We start from the raw sequence: 26,146 nt of genomic DNA, 5'->3' as shown, positions 1-26,146 counted from the left end.
CCAAAGTGAGGTGGCGGGGGGTGTCGACTTACAATCGAAACCAAAGCATGACACCATGAATAAAGGCGAGATAAACGATATATCAGGCATGTTACAGCATGGTTGCATTTTTTGCTGCACGGCTGCATCGCTTCGCTCTTGGTGCTGACCTTGAGCAGTTGCTATGTCAGTGTGCAAAACCGGTATCCACTCCCCACATGCGGTGGCCGATGGCGGCGTTGATAAGCAGCAAATCGTTGACACCCCCCTCTACTCCCCACACGAGGCTGCAGATTGCGGCTGCTGAAAAGTGGCGGCAGCCTGATACCTCATTCATGCTCTACTTTTAATAGGCATCCTCCAAGTTCTTTTTTTTTTTTACTTTCAACTGCGCGCTCTGCGCTCAAGGGAGCGTCGATATTGATGGAAAGGTCGGCCGCTGTTCCAATCGCGGCAGCACCGCCACTCGGAACGGCAGCGGCGCCGAGGAGTGTCAGTAGCCGACGGAAGAGCCGACGCCGCTCAAGCATAGTTTCTTTTTGGCTCTGACACATTTGACTACTGCCGTCCGCATTTCACAAGTTTTTAAAGTAGCACTTCTTCAGTCCTCATTTGTGCTGCGGGTAAGCAACCGGCGCTCGTTCACGGCTACGTTCAATATTGCTGTCATTCTTTATGCCGAAGAAATGAAAACTGCTCACCGGGATTCAAGTTCGACATTCGCAATGGGTGATACAGGAGTGCCAGCTGCATCGAGGCAAAATTTTCAGCTTTTCCTCGCGGTGTCGTGATGTGACTGATTGCGAAATGCGGGATTTCGCTAAACAACGACGTTAGAACGATGTGCTGTGGGACCGCAGCAGCGACCAGCAAAAATGTCTGGCAAAAAAGTGTACATTGGCCAAACAGGGCGTTGTTTTAATGAAAGAGTGCTAGAACACTTTAATCTTGTAGAGGATGGTATCAGCGGCCATCTTGCTGCACATTGCCGGACTTTCAAGTACAAACCTATGTTGAACAAGGTGCAGTTTCTGGGTCACACCAAGGATAAGCGTCAGCGTAAAATTATCAAAGCCTTTTTTATTAAAAAAGCTGATGACAGTTGTGCCAGCACGCCTTCACTGTCGTTGCTGGAGTATGAAGTGGCTTTTTCAGATGAATGCGATTAGGTTTCACCTCATGATAACTGAATGTATTTAAACGTCGAGGTTTTTGAAATAAAACCAGATGAAGTGCAGCGCAGTCCTGTCTTGTTGGTTCCTGGTCTTCTGTGTGCGTTTTATTTATGCTGCGAATCTTGTCTGCATTATGTGCCTATGGGTTTTTTTTTTGTTTTTTTTTTGTTTTGTTTTTTGCAGGACCTGCATGCCCGTGACAGTGGTGGCAGCCTGGACCCCATTTTGTCAACGCGCCGGACCCTGCTGAGCAATCTGCCCCGCCTCCTAGCCGCTCTTGTGTCCGTGTGGGAGGCCGTTTCTCGAGAAGATAAGGATACTCCCCATCAGGGCCCCAAGCTGGCACAGCTCTGGGTCATGGGTGCACCCAAGGTAGGCCTGCCTACAATGAAATAGACTGCTTCTTGATTCGTCGTCAATTCTTGAGAGCATTTCGGGGTCATTGCTGACCCTATTAGTACTCTTATTAGTTGTGCAGCAGACTGCTCTCAAGGGCCTTTGTTTTCGTGATGGAGTTAGCTGGGCTGTTTGGCTTTGGTCGTATGATGTCTCAGCATGTTAAAGCCATAGACTTATGTTTTCGTTGTTTTAACGGTTTGATAATAAATTGTTTCTCTCTTTCTGCACATGCAAGGGTGTGCACAGTGAAATGGAATTAAAATTAAGCCTAGGGAAATTATGGAGAAACTTGCCCATTTGTGTCCTTAAATTTTCAAACAGCCATGTGGCATTAACCTTGCTTGCAGCTGCAGTAACAATCCCACAGCAGTGCACACTACTGCAATAGCTTTCCTGACTGGCTTATGGCTTTTGCATGGCTTTCTGTGAACACACTATTTACTGCTCTATAAAAGTCTCTCTTGTACATTCTGGCAGGTGGTGAAGCAACACATCTTGAGCTTCCTGAGCCCCATATCCATGAATTATGGCTCCAACTTTATGGCGGCTGTGGCTGTCGTCTGGTATGAGCGCCGCAAGAAGTCTACATCCGTTCAGCGCAAGGTGGGCTACTCTTATGGGCTGTATTTCATTTTGTGTGTTACTGACAGAACTTTACCTGGAGTGAGCTCCACCTTAGCTCACATTGAGCTTCTAAATGCAGTACGCTCACCTAAGTAGATATACAGAAGAACCCCCACTACTATAATAAACTTGGATATAGTAAAGTGAAACTGCGGTCCCATTTCGCCTTCCGTTAAACACTACATTTATTTTTTTTCGGTTCTTGCAAAGATTTTTTTTCTAAGGAACGTCTATAGTAAAGAGCGTCTGGCCATGGCGACGTACTTCCCAGAGAATGACAATGCGTCACACGTGAAGTTAACATTCGAAGGCAAATGGATACCAAAGACGCTGAAACGGTGCTTTTTGAGACAGCGTCACCACCAAGCTTGGAGGCAGGGAGGAGGTGCCAACTTCTGGAAGTTTTTGTGGCTGTAAGGCAAAACGCGTGGCATGCACGGAAAAAAAAAGAAGTAAAGCTGCTTATGAGCGCAGAAAGAAAGCAGCGCGGGTTACTGAGAAAGGAAAGACAGTAAAAGTGCAATGTAGAATAGGGAATAGGGAAGGGAAGAAAAGGGCGAACGGTGCAGTAACACTGCGAGATCGCTACCACCGCAACACTTCTTTCTTAACTATTGCCTCTTAAACAACACTGAGGCTGTGGAAAATGACGCGATGTTCACACAAAGCTTTGGTTTTCACATGGAATCAAACTCACGGTATATTTGTAGCTGCATTGCATTTATGCAAATGCAGTACTTCCACAAGACAATATCGGAAACATCATAACATGAGATGTGATAACTGAAAAAATAATTGTCATTTAAGGGAGCAGTAAGAGCAGGATGGAAGGTGTGTGTTTCTTTTATAAACCAACAGTGTGTTTAGTAAGCAGCCAGTTAATTATCAGAGAGCATCCTCAGAGCCATGCCATCACCAGCAACTGATATAGTAAAGATTTTTGCTGGTCCAAGTCACTTTACTGCAGAGGGGTTCTACTTTAGTTGTAAAAGTGACAGTTTAGAGCAGGAAAAGTTTTGTGTTCATTCTCAGATCAAGGGACTCCTGCTTTGTCACTTTTTCCTGTGTTTTATAATCGTTGGTGCAGTAAATGTGGAACAGGCATAATGGAAGCTTTAGTTAGTACCGCAACAGTAAGTTTTGACGGCAAATATACTGTGGTTGGCTTCCTTTTATTAAACGTGGTCTTACCTTCAAGTGATGCTGCTTCTCCTGTGATGAGACCATCCTTGCGCACTAAGCACATGAGATTCTGTGTCTCATGTGTGACGAGAACTCAGGACTCTGTGGCTGAGGGATGTGCTCTCGCCATGGGGTCTGAGGAGAAGCAGTGTCAATCACTAATGGTTCATGTTGTGCCAATTAATAGTCATGACATTAATCACCAGCTTTCACATGAGAGGAAGTTTATGCTTAAAAAAAAAAAGAAAGAAACAGGCAAGGCTTTAGAGTTGTACTCCTGTCACTCAGCAAATTTAGTGCATCTTAAAAAATGGCCTTTGCTCAGAATAACATTCACTATCGAACACTATATACTTGCTTGTGTAATGAACGCATTGATTTTCCAAAAAAGATGCCAAATGATGAGTGGCTGCATTCAGTATACAGGAGAATAAGTTGGCAAAAAATTTTCTTTAGGCAACCAAAATAACTGTGAATTCATTGCATAAGTTCAAATATGGTTGGTTTGCAAGATTCACTCACATTTATTTCTGTTGTCTTGAAGGCAGAGCCATAGAAAATGCAGAATTGTGCTGAAGAAATAAAAAGAACGTGTGTGCATCACAGTGTTAGAACGCGTTACCCGGGTTGAACTTCGATTCTTTTCTCTGGTTCGGGTTGCTGCGCTCAAACAGGTGATCCCCCAGTGGAGCCCTGATCAACTGCTTTTGGTGGAGCTTGTGTCAGCCATCAAGGTGCTCCCCATGGACAGCGTCGTGCAGGTGGTCCGTCAGGTCATCCGGCAACCGCCGCCCACCAACCACGACCGCAAGGTGCGTCTGGTGTGCCACTCTGGTTCATAGAGACGAATGTCTTGCGAGCTTTAGCATTGAGTTTTTGTTTCCTTTCACCATTTTCTTGCTTTTGACTTCGAGGGCCCCTGCTTTACCTTTGCTAAATCTTTATGCATTTAAATGCTTGCGCTATTTTCAGATCTTATTAGGCCAGTGGTGTTGCCAGCACAATATACTCTGGTTGGCTTCCTTTTATTAAACGTGGTCTTATCTTCAAGTGATGCTGCTTCTCCTGTGATGAGACCATCCTTGCACACTAAGCACATGACATTCTGTGTCTCATGTGTGGTGAGAACTCGGGACTCTGTGACTGAGGGGCCACAGAAAAAAAAAAAGAACTCATTTGCAAGCGCATTATGAACATGTTCTGTAGAGGATGCAGTCAAAGATAAAATATTGCATCATGCTAGGCTAAGCTTTGGCAGTGCACCTCATAGGCAGCGTTGCGTATGCAGTATTGATCATGCCCTGGTAGCTTTAAAGGTGCACTAAAGAGGAATCTGAACTCGTCTTTTTATAGCGGGAATTTATCTACACGTTTCGGGAATTCTTTGAAACTTCAAATTATTGTTCTCTGCGGCCGATTGCCCTAATTAAATCAGATTAAACATCCGAGCTCCCACCTTTCTTTTTTAACTTAACGCGGCAGGTAGGAGGAGTCAACCAACGCGTCAGCCAGTCCCGTGGCGGCTTGCCACTCTGCCATCGGCAAAGTGATACGTAAATCAACGAGTCCACATGTATTTTTATTTCCGTGGGCCTAATTTGAGATTATATTGTCTGTGACTGAAACTGTTTATCCACAAAAACCTAAAAAACAAAATAAAAGCGAAAGCGAAGCCGTCACTAGACTGGCACTCCACGCGTTGGCTGACTCCGCCTACCTACCACATTGAGTTCAAAAAAAGGCGGGAGCCGGGACATTTAATCCGATTTAATAAGGGCAATCGGCCGTACAGGACAATAATTCGAAGTTTCTAAGAATGCCCGGAACGTGTAGATAGAGTTCCCGCACTAAAAAGACGAGTTCAGATTCCTCTTTAGTGCACCTTGAAGCTTGTTAGGGATGGTGAGGAAGAAAGAGATTTTCAGCAACAAATCCAAGTGCAGGGTTGTTCGGGGAGTTTAATGTAAGCTGCTGATCATGCTGCGCAACTTCTAACCATGGTGTGAAGTTGGCTTTCTTCTGCAAACATTGTCATATCCTGAAGTGGTGCTGCTTCTCCTGTGATGAGACCATCCTTGCGCACTAAGCACGTGAGATTCTGTGTCTCGTGTGTGACGAGAACTCAGGACTCTGTGGCTGAGGGGCGATCTCTCGCCACGGGGTCTGAGGAGGAGCAGTGCCATGTCAGTAATAATTCGTGTCTGTACCTGGGATGCAACACGAAATTTCTCCGTGCTTCTTTTGGCATGCAAAATCTGGCTACTTTGCCCAGAACAAAACTGCACTTTGAGAAGAGAGAGATTGAAGTTTACAATTTCTATATAGACACATACAGGTAACAGTGTAGTAGCCTGTAACTTTTGAATGGCACAAGGTAGAATCATTATTCATTTTTGCAGAAGGTATAGGAATGTTTGGGGTTACCAAAAAAACAAAAAAAAAAGCAAAATGTCATTTTATGATTTCAAGAGTCTCCTACTTAGAAGGGTGTCTCTATCTCTGGAGTGCCTCACTCTTGGTGAAGTTTGAAGTGTTGCTCACTGATGCTCCGGTGGGTCTGTGATATTATTAAAGACTCACTGATGACATCTGCATACAGTTTTTTTTTAGTAAAATTCGATTGTATAGCATTTCTTTGGCTCTCTTGATGATAGCTCAGTAGCCAGAGATGTACTATAATTGTTGCCAAGAAATTTGGAGCTCAGAATGGAACACATTTTTACCCACCGCTCAATTCAAAATCGTGACATTGATGATTATATCAAGATAAATGCGGACTTAGTGACCATTGTCTATGGAAAGGAAAATGGTAAGTGCAGCACTTAGAGACAGGAAGAGGCCAGAGTGAGTTGGGAAGCAAACACGGGTTAATGACATCCTAGTCAAAATCAAGAAGAATAAATCGGCTTGGCCGTAGCAAGTAATGCGAAGGCAAGATAACCAATGGTGCTGCGTTTTGGATGCATTAGACGGCAGTTTCAATCCATTCACTCGAAATAAATTTTTTCTTGCCTTGAATTTTTTTTAATCGACAATTGATATCACACATATCATTTATGTACCAATTCTCTTGGTGCGTGTTACAAACAGGTTAGATTATGAAATGTTTTTAACCAAAATCACCGTTTAAGTTTAAAAGCCTGTGAGATGAGCCAGGAGGCAAAACTGAAAGTTGGAGTACTCTGTATCATTGAGAGAACAGAATTATATCAGCGCCACTGTCCAAAACTGTTGGACTGGCGCTTCTTGGACACTGTTCTGGGGCTTTTCATAAAAGTCTCGTGTGTGCTTCGTGCCCTCCCTTTTTCCAGAAGAGGGTGCCCCTGGAGGTGAGCATGTTGCAGTTCTTCCTGGCCTACGTGCAGCACACCCCCAGTGACACAGCTGCAGGAGTCATGGAGCTCTCTGCTAGGCCTTTGGAAAGATGGCTTACAGTTGACAGCCATGCCCTTGGTCCAGTTCCATCTGCTTGGGTGAGGCTGGCTCTCCATATATCATTCCCTGTTCTGTTTAATTGGATGCACCACAGGAGGATAAGTTGGGGTTCTTACCTTCAGACCCATCAAATGGTGCCATTGAATTTCACGCACACATACACACCTATAGGGAAAACTGGTGCTGCAGTCGTTCATCTGCCACACTAATGTCCGAAAGTGTGGACTTCATATTTGACTTAGCCAGTAATTGGACAAAAACATGGATTTAGCTGCAGAAAAAGAGGTTTTCTTTGAAGCAAACCTCAAGCAAATGCCCTTAAGAAATTAGTGGATATCTTAGAGGATAACTCTAGGAATGTTATTTTGTGCATTTTATAAAGCCATACATTGCCGCATATAAGCCGATGCCCCCCCCCCCCCCCCCCCCCCCCCCAAAGAAAATCGACTACGAATATAAAGTCAATGCACCCGCCTTCCTGGCTAGCCAAAGGTGGAAGACAAAACGTCTATGGCACATTCTCTGTTACCTAGTCTCTCGTGGTATGGCATCACGTGGCGCGCAGCTCAAAGCAATGGACTTAACAATGCAATCGTAATGCCATCGGAGATCGAAGGCAATTAAAAGCGCACCTTTCTTCTTTCTTCACTCACTTGTCACCCGGCTGACTAGCCTTTCAAGCAGCAAACTGAACTACCAACAGTCCTGTGGTTTCAGATTCTAGTGCAGTGCGCACTTGGAGGCTGCCGCGAGTACCACTCGACCAGAAAAGCGACAATCAGTGCGAGCAACCAGAGTAAACAACATACAGTTTGAATCTGCATTATCGAGCTGATTTGCACACGAATAAACCATGCAGCATGCCAAGAACAGGCACTGGCGCAGGCCGAATACTACCCATGGCTTGGTTGAAATTACCTTAGACCCCGTAGACAGGTCGGCTCCGCGTATAGGTCGACCTTTCAATTTTAGAAAGTCATTTCTGTAAAAAGAAAAGGTCGATTTATACATGGCATTATGCAGTAATTATTATTCTGGGGATACGTGTACGGACAGAATAGACAAAATTGCAGTGCAAATAATACCCGGTGGCTAAGTTAATGTTTTTGGTCACTCACCAACACGTGGTCACCAGCACACTTGTTCCATTTGATAGCCATTTGCCTGACTCAGTCTCAGCGAGGCTCCTCATAATAGTGCAGTCATTGTGTGCAGCAGAGCTGATTTCTTACAAAAAAGCTACCCTTCATCTTGCCACTCCTGAACCCTGCAGTCTGTATTCGACAGTGAAAAGTTTCTTAGCTGGTCCTCTGTGCTTATTGGGTTTTCACCCCAGAGCTCAGTAAATGCCGTGGATGCCCTTACATGGGGAAGGGTTGCTCCACAGGCGGACTTCATGTGAAACACACAGATTGCAACATTCACTTGGCGAGGTGCTTGTCGGCCGGCAGAGTTTTTCAGCTTGGAAGGGGAGGCAGGTGTCAGCTGTGCTCCCGGGAATAGCCTAATAGTAACCTTGCTTGTTTCACACTTGAGAGGATGCAGGTTGCAAACCTGAGGGCCAATGCCTCGCAGCCAACTTTATCTGAGTGAGTAGTGATTGGCATGGGATGCTTAAAAGGCAAACCCTCTGCATAGCAGCTTTTAACTCATTGTGTATTCAAGCGCCCGTTCCTAGGGTTGAGTGTCAGCATTGTTGGCCTAGGCCATCAGCATAACTCCCAAAGGGAGCATTGGAGGGTGGTCACCGAGGGGGGTGGTTAGGGTGGTTACCGAGAGAGCAGATAAAGGTGGTTTGGTTATGGTGATAGCAGAAGGATGTGGCCCACTTCGTCTGTGGCAGCTGCTGAGGCGGCACGGAAGCACGCACTTAGAGCAGTCGAGGAGTGCTAGCCAAAGAACAAGTATGTGTAGAAAATCTATAAAATCTATAATAGAGTGATCTATAACTCTACTTACGTACCATCTTTGCCAAAAGTGACCGAGCAGCCATGTCGGTGACCACAGCGGGCTTACCGCCGAGCGGCAGCGTTGCGGTCTCCGGTGCTGGCCGCTGCCCCCCAGCTGCAAGGGTAAACTGGCTGACGTAAACCCTTCACCCTCGCCATCCTTCCTTGGATGATAAGTAAGTGCATAGAAGTTGCAACAAGCTATTTCGTGCCTTCAGAGAGCTGTCATACTGAGCAAGGGCACAGGCTTAAGTCAGCCAGCTTACATTCACAGCCAGGGAACAATGGCCAGCACCAAAGATCACAGTGCTGCTGCTCGCTCGGCTGCGAGCCCTCTCCAGCCACTGACGTGGCTGCTCGATTACTTTTGGCAGAGACAATACATGTCTCCCTCAAATTCTTTACCCCTCTATATCGCATAATCCAAATACTTCAACAGCTGTGCTAGAAATATGCATTTACTGAGTACTGCAATCTTCCAGTGAGTTTTTCTAGTGAGTAGCAGAGAGGCTAAATGAAAATGTAGCTGGTATTTGAGCACCTTTAACGAAGTGCAATGCTTGCAAGTTTTCCGAAAGTGTTTTTCTCAATCCTGTTCCTAGGCTGCTTCATGAGTTTGTTCAAAGGGCACCCCTGCTTGAGGACAAGAAGGACCAGAAGGAATTGCAGGCAAGTTATCTTTGCATTGGCCATTAGTTTTTTTGTTGCATATAGCTTACCTTTGTTTGGGTCATGGAGTACACGTCATCGAAATGTAAGCTTTTAAAATGTGTCCTGGCATGTCATACAAAGGCAGAATCAACAGGTAGTTGTGGGCCATCATGTCACGCAAGCGTCAGCTTTTTTTTTGTAGCAATAGCTACATTACGGTAGCATTTCAAGCCTTCAGTGGGACGGCACCGCCACGCTGTGGCTGTGTGCCACCCTGTGGCGGCGCGCAACCCTGTGGCGTGGTTGGTCACGTGGTGCGGAGCAGCTGCCGCGCCGTGGCTGATCACGTGGTTCATCACGTGATTGGTCACATGACCAAGTTCCACTCGGTGGGCTGTAGCTATCATGTTACTCCAGGTTTAACCAGAGCTAAACCACCGCCAATTTTTGCCTGTCAAGTGATGCACAGCATGTGGGGTCTGGCTTCACATTTTGTGCGTATGCCCTGCATGCAGTGGACTTCATTTTAGCTGATGCCAGCACCTCACAGGCCACGCTCTTGCATGCCATGCCTATTGTGCAAATTTATTAATGATGCTTGTTTTGCATGTCTGTTGCCTGTCGCTTCTTCACTGGTCTCCTAAGTGCAAGTCCCTCTGTGATTTGTAGTTGGGCAAAAATAGGCTGTGCTGAGTTCCTGTTGCAGAGTAAACACAATACTCACCTTGTGTTGTGTGCAGTTTCGAGAAGCTTTGTACACTCAGCAAGAGATTAAGTGATAGGGCATTGTTGCATCATTGGGTGGACCCACACAAACCTGGCTCTCTGCTGGCGCAGGACATAACCCAGAAAGTGATAGAGGCCTGCAGCACAGTGGCAAGTGCCAGCTTGGAGCAGACAACATGGCTTCGCAGGAACCTGGCCGTTCGTCCTGGCCCTCAGCCTGACATCATGAACAGTGACGCTGATGCCGAAGGTTTGTGCTGTACTTTTAATGTGTCATGCTTGGAAGGCATGCTATTGCACCTACTCTTATGACTCAATGGATCCGGAGCTTTGGTGGAGTACAGTGCTGCGGACTGAACACTCAGGTGTGAAAACCGTATTTTAATGTTAATGAAATGCAAAGGCACTTGGTGTACCAACCTTTAAGACTCTCTGAACGGAAAGTGCTTATTTAGGTTAGATTGATTGATTAGTGTTAGGAAGAAATAAGCTTGTTGGTTTTTCTGGAACAGAGCTTTGGGAAGCCGGATGGTTGCTTCAAAAGCAGAGGCTTGAGATTTAATATAGTGTCGCCTGTTCTTGCCTTTTGCTTTTTTGTAGATGGGCGAGCAGTCTGTTTTCATTTACTTCTTTTTTTTTCCCTCAGGAGATGCAAGTGTGACAGCAGAAACTACCTGCATTAACAACGTTGACTCGACTGAGCAAGCAGGAGGGCAACCAAGCTACAACTCGACATCATATGCACAGTACAGTGTGCAGGCACTGTCTGTTCTGGCAGAGGTTAGTCTCCCTCTTTCTTCTCTGCAAGCATGTTTGGGGTTGAGGGTTAGTGAGCTGGAAAGGAAAATGATAGGAGGGACATTAAGGGGGATGCTTGGCTGAAGAGTCAACTTTGAAACTGCTGCACAACTTTTCATAAAAATTTCGTTTCAGTGATGATTTACTAACTGTTTGTGATTAGATACCTTCCAGGCGTCGCGTGTTTTTTGTGTCGTTTCTGCAAAAGTGTCATCACTTTAAAAAATGAAGTTTTTTTTTCTTGTCATTATATGTCAGACATCTGATAATTTTTTGTGTTAGGGGATTTAAAAAATACCTCATCTTGTCCCTGACAAAATTTGTTTAAAAACCACTTTGAATGCAACTTTTCACAAGCAGTTTGGAAATGATAGTTCTCCTAATGGTTTTGTTTTCCCAAGAAGTGCAAACTGAGAAAAGTAGGTTCAAAACTCTAGTGCATGCTATTCAGTTTTGTGGCCAAAAATAATTAATCGAAGTGTGGTTGGGTCCTCCTTTTCTAACACTAGGCTGCTCTGTGGCAAATGCTTCAAGTGCTCACCTACCTCAAGGGGGGTAGGTGAGCAGAGATTGGGAAGTGTGCTAGGATTGGGTGTTTACCCACAGTTAGCATAGGGCAGGACTAATTGGTGATCAGTGGCGGGTGCCTTTGTCCTGCTGTGGACGTGGATAGGCTGATGGTGATGACACCACTGTCATCCTAGTAAGGGCCATGTGCATCTGTGCAAGTATTTGTTAATTTAATAATAATAATAATTGGTTTTTGGGGAAAGGAAATGGCGCAGTATCTGTCTCATATATCTTTGGACACCTGAATTGCGCGCCCCCGCCATAAGAGAAGGGATAAAGGAGGGAGTGAAAGAAAAAAGGAAGAATAGGTCCCGTAGTGGAGGGCTCCGGAATAATTTCGACCACCTGGGGATCTTTAAGGTGCACTGACATCGCACAGCACACGGGCGCCTTAGCGTTTTTTCCTCCATAAAAACGCAACCGCCGCGGTCGGGTTGGAACCCAGGAACTCCGGATCAGTAGTCGAGCGCCCTAACCACTGAGCCATCGCGGCGGGGCTTTGTTAATTTGGGGCAATGTGTTTTCGTATTTGAGTTGCATTCAGCCGGTGCAAGGTCAATGGGTTGAGATGAAGTTGGAGAAAAACTGCTTTTTCTTTCCTGGTTTCACTGTGCCCTGTGGTACCTGAAAATGTAAACAGATTACAGCATGTATTGCCTTCTTGCCTCCTCCCCTCATTCTTTCTTTGTCCAGTTCCTGGCACCTGTGCTTGATGTTGTCTATGTGAGTGAAGAAAAGGAAAAAGTGGTGCCACTGTTGAGTGGAATAATGTTCTATGTCACACCATACCTCCGAAACCACAGGTGAGCCATTTGGCCATGTATTTTTTTTTTGTTATAAATGTAGGTATAGAACTGAATTAAACCTTTATGCATAGGCACCATTCTGTGCGCAGGGTGGTAGGTGTGTTTTATTTAATCCACAGCACTCATCTGCTAAATGTTTCATCTGTAAATGATGTTTGAACAAGAATTAAAAGTTGCATCGAAATTCACTGGTTCGAACTTTTTGGGTTCCACTACACAGAGCAATTACATATTAGAAATGCTCATGTACCTGGTGCAAACTTCAAGGCTTCCTGAAAAGGGGGCATAGAAAGTTTGAGTCTCATTCTGTGTTGTAATAGGTGAGCCAATGTGGCCAACTTGACATGCTGTGATTTACTTTATGTTTATCATGCATGCGCGCATGCATGTGAAAAAGAGCTTGATCTTTTCAATTTCAGTCCATGCCAGAAATTCAGAATAAATTTCAGACACTGAATTTTACTAGGTGGCCAGAATGAATTTTGTGACAGCTGGAGCTTCTGCAAAAGCTGGCCACTAACAGTACCGATCATGCCTTTGTCCCAGACAAGTGAAGTTGTGCTGTGACTACTGTTGCAAAGTAATGTCAAATGACTTCAACTGTTCTTGAAGGTCAGGTGTGTGGCCAATGTCTAGTCACACTGTTGTGCGACAGTCATGCCTGAGAAGATGGTGTCCATGGGTAGCTGGGGCATGTTGTTTTAGTGGGGTGGATGATGTTCATGATGTGGGTGATATTCATGGAATCGGTAGCGCTTTGGTGTGCATGTTGTTTGTGGTTGTGCTGAGTACCTTGTATTGAGCAGTGTGTCGGCCTCTTCTGTGCAGGGTGCACAATGCACCTAGCTTCCGAGCATGCTCACAACTAGTGTCGAGCCTGTCCGGCTACCAGCACACCCGCAAGGCGTGGCGCCGGGATGCGCTGGAGCTGCTGCTGGAGCCAGCCTTCTTCCAGATGGACCTTGCCTGCCTGGCCTACTGGCGGGCCACTGTGGACCACCTCATGACCAATGACAAGACCACCTTCAGGGACTTCTTGGGTACACACGCACATATGTGTAGGGGAAGGGATGGGGGAGTGTTGCGTGATCGTGCCACTATCTTGAACAAACAAAAATGATAGCATCTCATTATAAATGAGGCACAGAGGCAGACTCTTTACAAGGCGCTGGTGCATTTGGTTAAAACCAGTATCTATCGCTCCAATTAACTCTCACATGCATTTCTCTAGTGTTTGTTGTGTGAAAGTGACGCCCTTAGCAACATTTTTTTTTTAGGCCATTGAATTACCGTGTTTATTCCGGCTGTAATTCTAAGTTGACACCCGAAAGTTGGTCAAATAAAAAAAAAACTTTCCTCAAATGTAAGCTGGCCAGAAAAAACAAGAACGACAGCAGGAATAGCACATAAATGGCATTCATTTCCACAAACCTGCTCCCGCTCACTCATCGTTGTCATCACTGACCTCCTTATCACTGTCCTCTTCGTACAGTGCGCAATGCTCTATGCATTGGAAATGCTACACTTTCGGAACAAGCGGGCAACCAAGCTTTCCGGGATGTTATCTCATACTGCAGCAATCTAGCTAGCTACAAACCCTCGTGCGGCACGCTTGATGCGGCCTGTTGGAGTTAGCTTGTGTGTTTTGCTGGTCCTGTGGAATGCCTCGCCCTGTTGCCGTCTTTCTTGCTTTGGCCTGTAACACTTCTGTAGTCACTGGAAGTGCCTTTGACCTCCGCGATTTCACGAACTCGGCCAGTGCTCATTCCACTTCGAGATGGCGGCCTTTCTTGAGGCCCGTGGAGGCCCTCCTCATTGTGGTGCCAGCAAAGAGTTCATCACGGTGCCCCGTCCAACAGAACATTTCTTTTCCTCCACTCCGAAGTCTTGACCAGCTTGCAGGTTTGAAAACTGCTCAGAAGCGAGTGAAACTTTTCGCTTGAAGGTAGCACTTTGATGACATCTCTGCTTGGTGCTATGTCGGTGAGAAACCATGCGTGAAGAACGCACTGCCACAGAGCGTGCACCACATGAAGAGAAAACAGTCAAAATGACAGCCAATGCTCCTGTGTGCTTTTATCAGAATCTGCTACAGAAAATAATGGCTACAGTGCCGTCTTCTGTTGGCATTTCGTAGGGGCGCCACCTGCGTGCTACTTTCTTTTCGTTTTTATAGATTGTCATCGTGTTTTTATGAATACGACAAAATCCTCGAATCTAAAGCAACCTAAGAGTTTCATAGCTCATGTTTTTTAAAGAAAGCTATTGGCCTAGATTTGAATAAATGGGGTATATTAAGAAGTCCGAAAATTTTGTTGCAGGTGCTCTTGACCAAAGTAAACACAAAGTTTGCCTGGTCATCTACAGAGCATTATTTCAGTAGACTTTGGATACAAACGAAAATGGTGTGGAACCATCATGTCTGCCCAGATCTCTGCCATGCCTTATCCCCTGTTGTTTGCAGCTCGCTTTGCAGTAACACAGAGTGGCTCACTGAACATCTTCAGCAGCAAGGAGCAGGAGTACGAGTCTCGGGCACAGCTGCTGAAGCGCCTGGCATTCGTGCTGTTCTGCAGTGAGCCAGATCAATACCAGCGCTACATGCCTGACATCCAGGGTACATATTGTTGCCTACAAACTGCTTTTATTGTCAACTGAAAAACGGTTATTAACATACTTTTTTGAGGTGGGGGCGTTATACTTAACGCATGGGTTTGGAATCTTTTTTTAGTCTTGAGAGCACCCTAGTGACTTTCAAAAGATGATGAGGAGCCGAGCATGTCTTGGCTTCTTTCCATTCCTACCTAACCTGTTTGCAAAAAAAGCATGGACAAAGGAACTTTTAAAAAATGACAAAACTGATTAATAGTGGCTGGCTGCATGGTGAAACACATTGCTGTAAGCAGTAACAGTATGATTAATTCCAAAATAAAGCGGGTAAAGAAGGTGGAGGTTGAAGCATGCGTGGATTTGGATGCTTGGCGAACCCACTAAACAATTCAAGAAGCGAAGGCGTTCTGTCGGACCCAGTTTGAGAACCCCTTTTCCACAATATGTGCAGTCAAGAAAGCAGTGAACTGTGTTTTCGTGGCAAAAGGTTCATGATTGCTCAAATGCTGTCCTTAGCTTCGTAAATGTATTGGCAATGCATCGAGTGTTCATTTTGTCTTATTATGTACACACGAGCACAAATGTACACCCCCTGTCAAAAGTACGGCCCAAGGGGTTTGTTTGTGAGGCCTGCTTCATGGCTTGTTACATGTTCTCAGTGATTGTAACTTCTCAACAGAGGGATGGCTTGACGTTCGTCATTCTCCCAAGCTTTGGACTGGTAGATATGCTAGGGAGCCGCGCTAAACAGATTAGAAGCAAACCCCTTGGGCTGTATACTTTTGACGGAGGCTGTACAGCAAGTTATGAACAGACTTATAATAACCAGAAGTTCAGCTGTCTAAAATGTTTATTTTAGCCTAGGTTTAGATTTTATGTCACAATTGGTCATGCTCTGATTACTACCAAGCCCTCGGTGCATTTAATTATTGCTCTTTATGGGCTGTTTAAATGCCTAGAGCCTTTCTCTTAATACCAGTCAGCCGTTATAAAAGCATCCATATGTCCTTATTTTCTTCTTTAGCCCCCTCCCCCCTAATAAAAAAAAATGGGAAGCATGTGGAAAGCATCACAAGAATGATGTAGGCAGAATGAATCCAATGCTTTCTTTACATCAATATATCTAGGACAGAGGTTCTGAATCTCTTTTCCATATCATGAGAGAACCCCTTTGGCTTTAAAATGGTGGAGAGGAACCATTTGTGTCTTGACTTCCATTCCTTCTTGCCGAGCATGCATACAAAAAAGAAAGGAGCATGCTGACACTAAGTCCCTCATAAAAAGCCCAAATCCAGTTAGGCTGCATTGTGGGGCAGTCTGCTAGCAGCAATTACAGTCTGACCAGTCCCAGTGCGAAGTGAGTAAAAGAAAGATGGGAGGTTTAGGCATGGACGAATGTAGATGCTCAAGGAATTCAAAAGGTACTCCACATAACCCAGTTAGAGAACCCCTATTTTAGTGTTCTGAATTTGAGGTGTGTCTTAGGAGAGCTTTGGTAGCTCAAATTCGGAAGTGCGTTCCAAAATTCTCCCGCGTGATTTTGGAAGAGAGGGAGGGTAGTCAGAAGTAAGCATGCTTGGCTTCTTTTAAGGGGTATGCTAAGGGGGAGATGGAGGTTAAATTAGTTCCTTTTTTTTTTTTGTCTAGTCATGAATACGAATTCTGTTCCTGCCGTGCCGCACTGGCTGCTGGGATGGCACAGCGCCTAGCTGAGCCATCGTCGCCTGTGTTTGCAGAGCGCCTGTCGGACAGCCTCAAGCTGAGCCACGTGCCAAGCGTGCATGCACAGGTGTTCCTCTGCTTCAGGGTTCTGCTGCTGCGCATGTTGCCACAACACATCACCTCTCTCTGGCCGGGCATCATCACTGAACTGGTGGGGGTTTCTATTCCTTCTTCCCCGATTCCCTTTAGTAGGCAGCTTGTAATCAGCAAGCATGAAAATAGAGTTGGTAGTCGTGCCCTCTGTGTTGACGTCCTCCCGTAGTGCTTTCATTTCTGCTCTGAATTTCTTAGGTATGTCTACACTCAAATATAAAAATGAATACTGTTGTTGGTAGTTGCACTTGCTGCATTTAGTCTCCTGCCTTTATTCTTTTTAATAGCCGCTGCGGTGGCTCAGTGGTTATGGAGCTTGGCTGCTGGCCCGAAAGACGCGGGTTCGATCCCGGCCGCGGCAGTCGAATTTCGATGGAGGCGAAATTCTAAAGGCCCACTGTACTGTGCGATGTCAGCGCAGGTTAAAGAACCCCAGGTGGTCGAAATTTCCGGAACCCTCCACTACGGCGTCCCTCATAGCCTGAGTCGCTTTGGGACGTTAAACCCCCATAAACTAAACTAAACTTATTCTTTCTAACATTTCCATGAGTTGCTTGTAAGGCTATGAATCCTCAGCAAAACAAACTAAAAGAGGTGAGTATTTGCGCAGTAGCAGTAGATGAACCAGAGAAAATAATGCATGCATCGAGTAGGTCTACCGTTGCTCTGGTTCATTCCTTTAAAACTGCAATGACTGTTTACTTCTTGCTTTGACATTTCAGCGTCAAATGCGAAACATCCTCTCAACACATCAATGTTAATTGTGGAGTTTAATGTCCCAAAGCAACACATGGGCTGTGAGGGATTCCATAGTGGAGGGCTGTGGATTAATTTAGACCACTTGGTGTTGTTTAATGTGTGCTGATATCACACCGCACTGGACGTCTTTTGCGTTTAACTTCTATCAAAACGCGGCCGCTACGTCTGGTGTGTAAGTAGCATTATGCATATGAAAGAGCTCTTAGAGCAGATATATCTATCAGTGAAGTGACAATTATGAAATCTTCAGGTTCTTATATGCTTTTGACAGGAAAAAAAAAACGAAATAACATATGACATCAGTGTGCAAGGATTTTTCTTACATAAATGCCATATTTGAAATCGACGCACAAAAATGCATGTTCCCTGAAGATTTTGTAATTTTGACTCCATTTATAAAAGCTTTAGTTCAAGCCCCTCTTCCAGTCTTAAGTTTTGTGCGCTGATATCCTCCACAACATGCCTGATGCACTGTGTGCTTGTGACCTCATCTTCCTTCCTTCAGGTGCAGGCCTTTCTCCAAATAGAACAGGAGCTGTCAACAGACACGGAGGAGTTTAGGTGAGGGGATAATGCTTTGATATGGCTTTTACACTGTGGCACAGTAGGGACGTGAACAAACTTTTCACTCGCCACTGCTCAACTAAAAAAAAAGTGAGGAAGAAAGCGATGTCAGTGCTGATAGCCACAAAGCCCATGCAGGGTTTGCTTTGTGGGAACAGCAAATGCGCTGTGGTTCTTGCTGTAGCATGCATGGTGCATAATCAGTGCAGTACTAACCTTGCTGGCTTACTGTGCGCTGTTACATGTGTGCTGATACATTTGAACGTTATTGAACACAGGCCGAAGGAAAAAAATGCACTAAAGTTGGCGCTAACTTCATAAGCAGGCCGTTGTAAGATGTCTTATAGGCTGGCACATGACGCATACTGTCGTGCTTTACTTACTCATTCAGTGGCGATTTCCATTGGTTGATCTGAAGCTGCTTTTCTCACTCCGTGGTGGAAAAAGCATATTGCACTGGCTGACATCAGGTTGGCATGGCTCGCTAGTTGTGCTGGAGTGGCTCTTGTGGCAGATTGCTCTTTCGTGATCCACCAAGCACAGTTAGATTTCACCAATCTTCCATCATCGACCAAGCACTGTTAGATTTCAGCCGGATGCCTGAGGGTACATTGCCATCACCAACTAACCCTGCACATTTATCTATGCATTGCTGATATGGCGTCATCGAGCCTGCACATTTATCTATACATCACTGATTTGGCATCATCGAGGCATTGCCAGGTTGAGTCGCTGTAGTTCTTGCCTTGATCGCTTCTGGTACCAGTTGACGTAGATTACAAAGCAGCACCAGTGACAAGACATTTGGTGCAACTGACAGGTTAACTGCAGGACACGACTGCTCTTCCTCATCATGACACATACTTGAAAACAAGACCGACAGGAGGATGCTGGGCCCAGCATTCAGAACCAGCTGGAGCAAGTTTGTTTTCCACTAATCAGTCGGGGTTTGGTTGCATAGCCCGCTCCAAATCGACCTGTGGAACTCGCCATGATATTTGTGCGTGCTCACTTGACTAACATCATGCACATTGTTGTTTTCCTTCACTTGCATTTTTTGGGCAGGAATAATCAACTTGTCAAGCTTGGCTGTGCTTTTATTGTGCTAGCAGGCGTTCTCTATGCCTTGTGTTCTGTTGGAAATAAGTTTGCTCACTTTTAACATCTGGCTTTATAAAAGCTCAGTGAAATACTTTGTCGCTGTGCTGCTGAATATGTATCTCACTGCAGCTGCCAAGGAGTGCTCAGATATGCAGTACTGCTGTTAATTATGTGCATTCTGCTTGCAAAAGTAAGGTTTGGTTCTGAACATTGCTCTGTATGTGTTTCTTTACACGCGTAACTAACTCCTAGCTTGCAAGGTGGTTTTCTGTTTTGCTTGTGCTGATTGCTGTTTGAAGCTCTTAACCAAAGCTGCTTGTAGCTTGTTTGCAAAGCAAGCATAAAACCATGATTTGAGTGTTTACACATGTTTTGTTCTTTGCCCTGTTGCCTTAAAACACTTTTTCTGCTGGCGGACCCAACATGAAGCAGGAGGAACCCAAGGTACTAAATCATGTGCAGTAAATTGCACTAATTTACTTTTATTTACTGTGTGTTGCATGCATGTATGTGTGCTTGAACAGGAAATGAGACTGCTTTGTTTGGTTAACTGCAGACAAAACAGTGAAGAAGGAAAAATAAAATGTTTCTAACCAGGCAGCATTTCTGTTATAGTGAGTTGTCTTGCTCTGTTGTTAGCAGCTGATGTTTTAGACATTAAAAAAAAAATTATGCTGCATTCAGTATCTGCTACTCAGAGATGGTCTTGAGTGTCATGGCGATCATCCTGTCATTGTAATGCACATAGCTGTGATCTTGCCCTGAAATTATGCATTTCATATGAGTGCCTATCACATGCTTGTTGCATTGCACACAACGCCTGAAGGTTTGATCTCCACCACTCCTCGAGATGATGTGCTTTGTAATAAATGTGCAGGTGCTTGTAAAACTGCTAGTTGACGCTGTTGCTGCTTGCCTGTAGTATTTCCTGTGCACCTGCGAAAGTCCAGCTAAAAGGATGAAGGCTTGTTTGAGCCTGACCCGTTAAATAAGCACGCTGGTGCCTGCAACGTGTCAGAAACGTGAGAAAATTTGAGCCTCATTTAATGAACTGATAACCAAAAAGTTCAGTAGCGGAATGAGACAACGCCATGGATTGGAAGCAGCTGCGAGATCTTGAGGCAGTTCCACTCATGTACACATATGCGATGGTGCTTAGCACCTATTAAAGCGAAAGCCTTTAATGGCTCATCGTTTTCCGCCCACAAAATCTGTCACACTATGACGTCATCAGTGGCATAATTGCTACAACCCGTATACTGTGAGCAATTACTAAGTAATGGGTGATTAGTAATTAGTTAATCAGTCATTAATTGGTCATTAGTTTTAAAACAAATTTTAGAAATAAACTTGAAAAACAAAAAATGCTATGCCTACAGGCGGTGTGGGGAAAAAACCCACATTCTAGAAAGTTCCATGCTTTCGCATTCCTGCACGTAAGCAGGCTTAAGTGCCGTCAGAATTTTTGGGCTGAAGCTGCATCTCATGTACCCCTCCCTTCTTAGCTTTTTGTTGAAAACACGTATACAAGGTTAAGACATGCAAAGTCATTTTCTAACCTCTGACAAAAGCAAACTTAGTATGGTCATCTTGTGGTGGCAACTGCTGAAAATTCTACAGCATAACATAAACATGAAACTGCCTGCGTTTTCATCACCATGCAGCACAGTGTGTCTCAGAACATGTAGGTATACCAGTTTCTGAATTTATTAATGTGACACCTAGCATCAGTGCATAATCAACCATTTTTTTACCAAGTGGTGATGAGTAGACATAGTTTAGAATTAGGAGGATAGCACAGGGCATCAAACGAGACCCATCACTCAGCCTGTTAGGTGACATTTTTTTTTTGTCATGAAAGTCGTCATTACATGCAAGAAGTGTGCAGGCATTTCAGGCAAGGACATCACTTGCTGGCTTTTGCCAGGGATTTCTTGTCTCATTTAATTAACAGCTAATCTTGATTTGCAAATCTTGGTCAAATTAGGAGGCCAAATGTTGTATCCAGGGTGATTGTGCATGTTTAATTTCCATACATATCGGAACAAATATTGTGTTCCTTTCAGCTGCAGGTTTATTATATTTTTTTTTTCACCTTTTTGAAAGTGCCTGCACTGCTGAGAGATTGTGCACAGTAATAAATTGCATTTCTAGTCACCTCAAACCTTTGTTTTAGGTTAGAGATAGTGGCAACTTAATCTAGTACATGCTATGGCAGGCATTTTTTGCCTTTGCGCTTCATAGCAAATTAATTGACTGTTAACAGAGAGATGCTTTTCTTTAGTGTGCGCCTTATGTTGGAAGATATTTCAATCCAATCAATGTCTGCCTGTTGTGCCTTACCATTACTGTTGGCTTAGCGTAGCACTGTGTTGCTTTATTCTTGGTCCTTGGATATGGTGATGAATAGTCGGGTTGTCTTGCGCTGGCGTGCAGTTCACACCTTCGTAGACTGCAGGGCCTAGACAGCAGTTGGGCCGTCAGCAATGGCCTTAACGCCCACAATCATCCAGCTTGGCTGCAGCTCTACTTGTCAGCGTGCAAGCTGCTCGACCTGGCCGTCGCTCTGCCTGCTGACATGCTGCCCCAGTTCCAGATGTGAGCATTCGTGTGGCTTCTGACATGCGTGGGCATCAGATAAGCTTTTTTCCTGATAGCTTCGCTTATAGTTAGTTAAGGCCCTTCATTTGCGGTTGAAAGCCCAGTTGTGCCTGATTCTCTCACCCTGAAAAGGTTTCTTTAAAATCTTGTTAAACACGATTTTTACCCAAAAAAAGTGCCCTGAAAAAAAAAAAGAAAAAAGAAAGCGTGTGCAAAATCTGAGCGTTCTGCACTGACACTAGTTGATACCTTGGCCTGTTTTTGTGTAGTGTTTGCATTTAATTGTATAGATGATTTTAATCTCATTTACTTGTTGTCCACAATGCAGCTTCTTCTCAGAACAAATTCAAGAAGTGTGTGATAGCAGGATACCTAAACTTAAGTACTGAGTTGGTGTGTCATGTTGGCGTTGGTGTTTTGAGCAGTGCGCGCGCTGATGACCCCCTGCTTGAGTAATGTTGTGCATTTGAAATGGCCACTGTGAAGTTGAAAGAACGTTGTGGCAGAATACAGAGCAGAAATGTCTTCTGTGTTGTATAACATGGCTCGCTTTAAATCTCTTCAGTGTGAGGAGGGCTGTTGCCCACGCCCCTTCTTCGCTGAAGAGTTCGGAAGGTGCCATAGGAGTCGCAGAGCATGGCTCTGCAGCACGCCCTCTGGCCTGTAGAGTTTTGGAGAAAAGCTATTGTAGTGATGAAAATGACCCAGCAGCAGCCCTGTCAGACTAGCGGACGATGACAAGAAAGAGACAGCGTGCGCATGTCTTAATTCAGGGCACAGTGCACTGGGCATCCACCTTTGATCCCCTGCCATCGAGCCCTGTAAAACACCCTATTACACTGTGTCTGAAAATGTGAGTAGATCGAGTGCAGACCTGCAAATGCAGTGCATGGGGTGGTAGTCTGTGTGATTAAATAATTGTAATAAATGATTGAAAGAAAAAAAAAAGATACCTGCTTAAAACTTCCTCTGTGCAGCCTGAACAAATAAGGGTAGAAAAGGGTTGATACAAGCTGGTTGGTTACATCCTTTCCATCAGTGAAGGATAGGGGGAACAGAGGGAGGGCTCATTATGACATGGGAGGTACGGAACAGATGGCAGAGTGGGGCAGTTGAATTCATTCATCCATGAGTAGCCTCAACAAGTTGGCAGCCACTTAGTTGATGGCACTAGGTTACTAGAAGCCCTGTTTCAAATAGCTGACACAACTGATGTGGCGCAAAGCTTTTTCTGGGAAAAAAAAAAAATTCTTAATTTGGGCACTGAAAAGCAAATGGTAATTAAAAACTTCGCTTGATGCTCAAGTCAGAGCGAGCTGACGAAAGTAAGGAGTACTCTAGAATATGAAATAGGCTCTATTAATGTGCTTTAGGTCACTGGAATTTTATGCATAGCTGCAAATTTGTTGGCGGGATACAAAATTTTTTTTCCTGCTATGTCTTGTTGTCGCATGGTCATAAAAGGTCAGTTAACTTCTTTGTTGTCATTGCTGCGCTAACACCATGAATTTCAGAGTAAGAGCTTGACTCCTCGGTGTACAACTTCAGATTTCGATGTGGGTGAGACAATGACCTTCAATGCCTCAAGGTCAGACCGAACTTAACTGCCTGGTGGTATGGCCCAAGCATGGCAGTATGACCATGTGATCATGACTATGACCATTGGGTGCCTGACTTTAACATTTTTCATTTGAGACAGTGGGCACCACATCGACAATGACCTTCAATTGCCTCACAAGGTCAAATTGAATTTAACTGCATGGTGGTATGGCCTAAGCTATGGTAGTGTGACCACATGATCATATGACTATGACCATTGGTTACCTGACTTTCAACCTTGACATTTCATTTAGAACAGTGGAGAAGTGGAGACCACGCTTAACAGAGGTTTCGCTTGTATAACTAGATTCAAGTCATGTTGAACCCCAGCGAGCTACGCCTGTGGAAAGAATACGTTTTTAATGCAATACCAAGTTTGGTATTGAAGAGCCAGGGTAACTGTAGCATGCTTAATAAGAGCTTCGTGGCACATGTAGTAACGAGTGTACAAGTTTTCTCAGGTTTAGAGTTTTCATGAGTGAGCTCATGACTCCTTCCTGTTGGTTTCTTAACTGCGCCCTGGCAGGTACCGGTGGGCATTCATTGGTGACAATGCCCCACTGTCGTCTGATGGCACCCAGTCGCAGCAGGAAGTGCCGTCCAGAGGTCAACACGAATTTGTGCCTCACATAGTGCGGCTGGCCGCACTCATGAACAAGAATGTAAGTTCAGCATTCATCACAGCACACCTGCAGTAGCACTGCTCTGAACATCTCAGTCAGATTACTTAGACCTGCATAGTGGGACACAACAAAAGGTATATCACTGAGAAAAATATCAAAGCTTAAATATTGTTCGGTTCATTTCTTGGGTCCTATTATGTGCTTAGAAAGAATTCCTCTAGGTCAACATCACTTATAAGGCTGTTTTCATGAAATGCTGAGGGTGGTTCAGGGCCCTTTTAAATTCGCCCCATTTTCTAAACAAACAAAACGCTGATTTAAGCTTTCTTAGAGTACGCAATACAGATCTGCCAGGTGAAATGTAGTGAAGTTTTTATCTCGAGGCCTGCAGGAAACGCTTGTATGAGTGCAAGTTATTTGCACTTAATGTTGCTATATTTGAGCAAGAAGATTTTTGAAAGCTGAAAGCTGAACCAACCACAAGCTTCAGCTGTGTTTCTTGTGTGCATGGTTATGTCATGGTTAGCGTCACTTGGCTGCTAGTGGTTTCTCAGCGTGCTAATATGCTTCGTGTGCTGCATTTTCCAGAATCCAAACTATGAGGCCCCCTCCCACAAGAGTGGTCGACCTCTTCTTAGCCTGACCTCCATCAAGTCATTCTATGACCTCCAGGGCTTTTTTAACAGCCTCGTTAGTGGGTCACACAGCAGAGTTGACATACAGTGTGCCTTTGACAACAGTGGTGCACCAAACACTCGCCCCACTGAGCTGTCCAAGTCTCGCTCAGCACCCGACCTTGGCAGCATGGCGCTGGGAGCCGCACTGCCACCGGCAGAGGACTCAGTCTTTCAGACGACACTTCAGTGTGTGGAGCACATTCTAGAACTTGATTTCTTGGAGCCACGCTTGTCGTGACAGAACTGCACGAAGATTAATGGCGTGGCAAACAATGCCATTCTATGAAGATCACCTTTTTTTACAATTGCTCCGGTATTCCTCGCGGATTTTATGATTTAGGGGGCCTCTTGCTTGGAGTCTCATCGTAACTAGTCAAATCTTTGCTTCGTGTTTCATATTTAGCAAGAATTTCATATTGTACATATTGCTGCTGACGCTATTAACCAAATGTGACAAACCTTTGCAGCGGCTGAGCATGCATGGAGGTAGTGTTTTATGGTCGCACATACTAAAGGCTTGTATATGTCAAGCTGCAGTGCAGTGCGTCTTCATTTTTGCCTGCTTAGTTACGATAGGTGCATAGCGTAGTGTTCTCCCCTAAGTTGCATAAATCTGTGCTGCATGTAATAGCGCTTTAATAGTGACTGGCTCTGTACGGAGCTTGCCTCCCAAAAGCTCTACTTGGAGCTTATGCGATCATATTTTAAAATTTCAGGTTACTATTACAAAGACTGTCCATGCACTGTATGGTATTGATGCAAGTTTTTATCAATTATGTCCTTCAATAGCACACATAATAATACAAAAGTGTGCTTCTTGATGCCTTTAATGCATGCATCCACCAACGTGTTGTGGTCCAGTGTGGCTCACTTAAACCAGTACCGAAAGCTGTGCACCTGTGCTTTAGCTCGACCTCAAGGTAATTCTGCAGTGTCCGAAAGCATTTTAGTTTATTGAATGTGTATATATGTAAAGCTGTGTGATAGAAAAGGAATTACGGTAAGTGGCAGTCCTATTGGCAAAACACCATTAAGGCATAGCAGCACTCTTTTGAGCTTTACAAGATTGTTGTGCATAGCATCACTGGTTAAGGAGTAATAGACCATATTAGCTTCTGTTGACCAAGCAAATTGAATATTGCTTTGAAATATCTATTTTGCTATGTAAAATATAAATGCAGGAAGAACTCCTGCAAACCGAATGCTGAGCTCTTTTTTTCAATTTTCTCTCGGCAGAGGACATTTTGAGCATTTCTACACATGTAATTCATGACGCTTGTGGTTTGTTAGGTTCGTAAAGAAATACGCAGATTTTGTCAAAGGTGTAGAAATGCAGACATGACAGTTTTCAGCTTACAGAAGCATGAGCAAACTATGCAGCTTCAAAAAGTCATTGTTGCAAGGTTTCTACCATGTGCAGTATACTAAACTGTTTGCATTTCATCACTAACAATCGGGAGGGACAGTAATTCAGTACCAGAGGTACAGATATGTCCGTCCTCT

The 26,146-nt window shown here is 44.6% G+C and overlaps 1 protein-coding gene across 1 annotated transcript in view; it reads left to right on the top strand.

Moving 5' to 3' along the window:
- LOC144098499 (protein DOP1A) overlaps window positions 1–25,845 on the top strand; it is a 67,051-nt gene extending 41,206 nt beyond the window's left edge. The window contains 17 exon segments of the mRNA XM_077631186.1: window positions 1,338–1,526; window positions 2,031–2,156; window positions 4,034–4,171; window positions 6,671–6,736; window positions 6,738–6,832; window positions 9,346–9,412; window positions 10,232–10,370; window positions 10,767–10,900; window positions 12,182–12,291; window positions 13,123–13,334; window positions 14,759–14,911; window positions 16,641–16,777; window positions 17,984–18,039; window positions 19,573–19,587; window positions 21,580–21,741; window positions 23,870–24,005; window positions 24,555–25,845. Coding sequence (XP_077487312.1) covers window positions 1,338–1,526; window positions 2,031–2,156; window positions 4,034–4,171; window positions 6,671–6,736; window positions 6,738–6,832; window positions 9,346–9,412; window positions 10,232–10,370; window positions 10,767–10,900; window positions 12,182–12,291; window positions 13,123–13,334; window positions 14,759–14,911; window positions 16,641–16,777; window positions 17,984–18,039; window positions 19,573–19,587; window positions 21,580–21,741; window positions 23,870–24,005; window positions 24,555–24,881 — 2,262 coding nt within the window. The 3' untranslated portion in view covers window positions 24,882–25,845.
- Window positions 25,846–26,146: the final 301 nt, after the last annotated feature.

Source organism: Amblyomma americanum, chromosome 7, assembly GCF_052857255.1.
Source record: "Amblyomma americanum isolate KBUSLIRL-KWMA chromosome 7, ASM5285725v1, whole genome shotgun sequence".
In the NCBI taxonomy this organism is placed as follows: Eukaryota; Metazoa; Arthropoda; class Arachnida; order Ixodida; family Ixodidae; genus Amblyomma; species Amblyomma americanum.
This window is presented reverse-complemented; position numbering and strand designations above follow the sequence as displayed.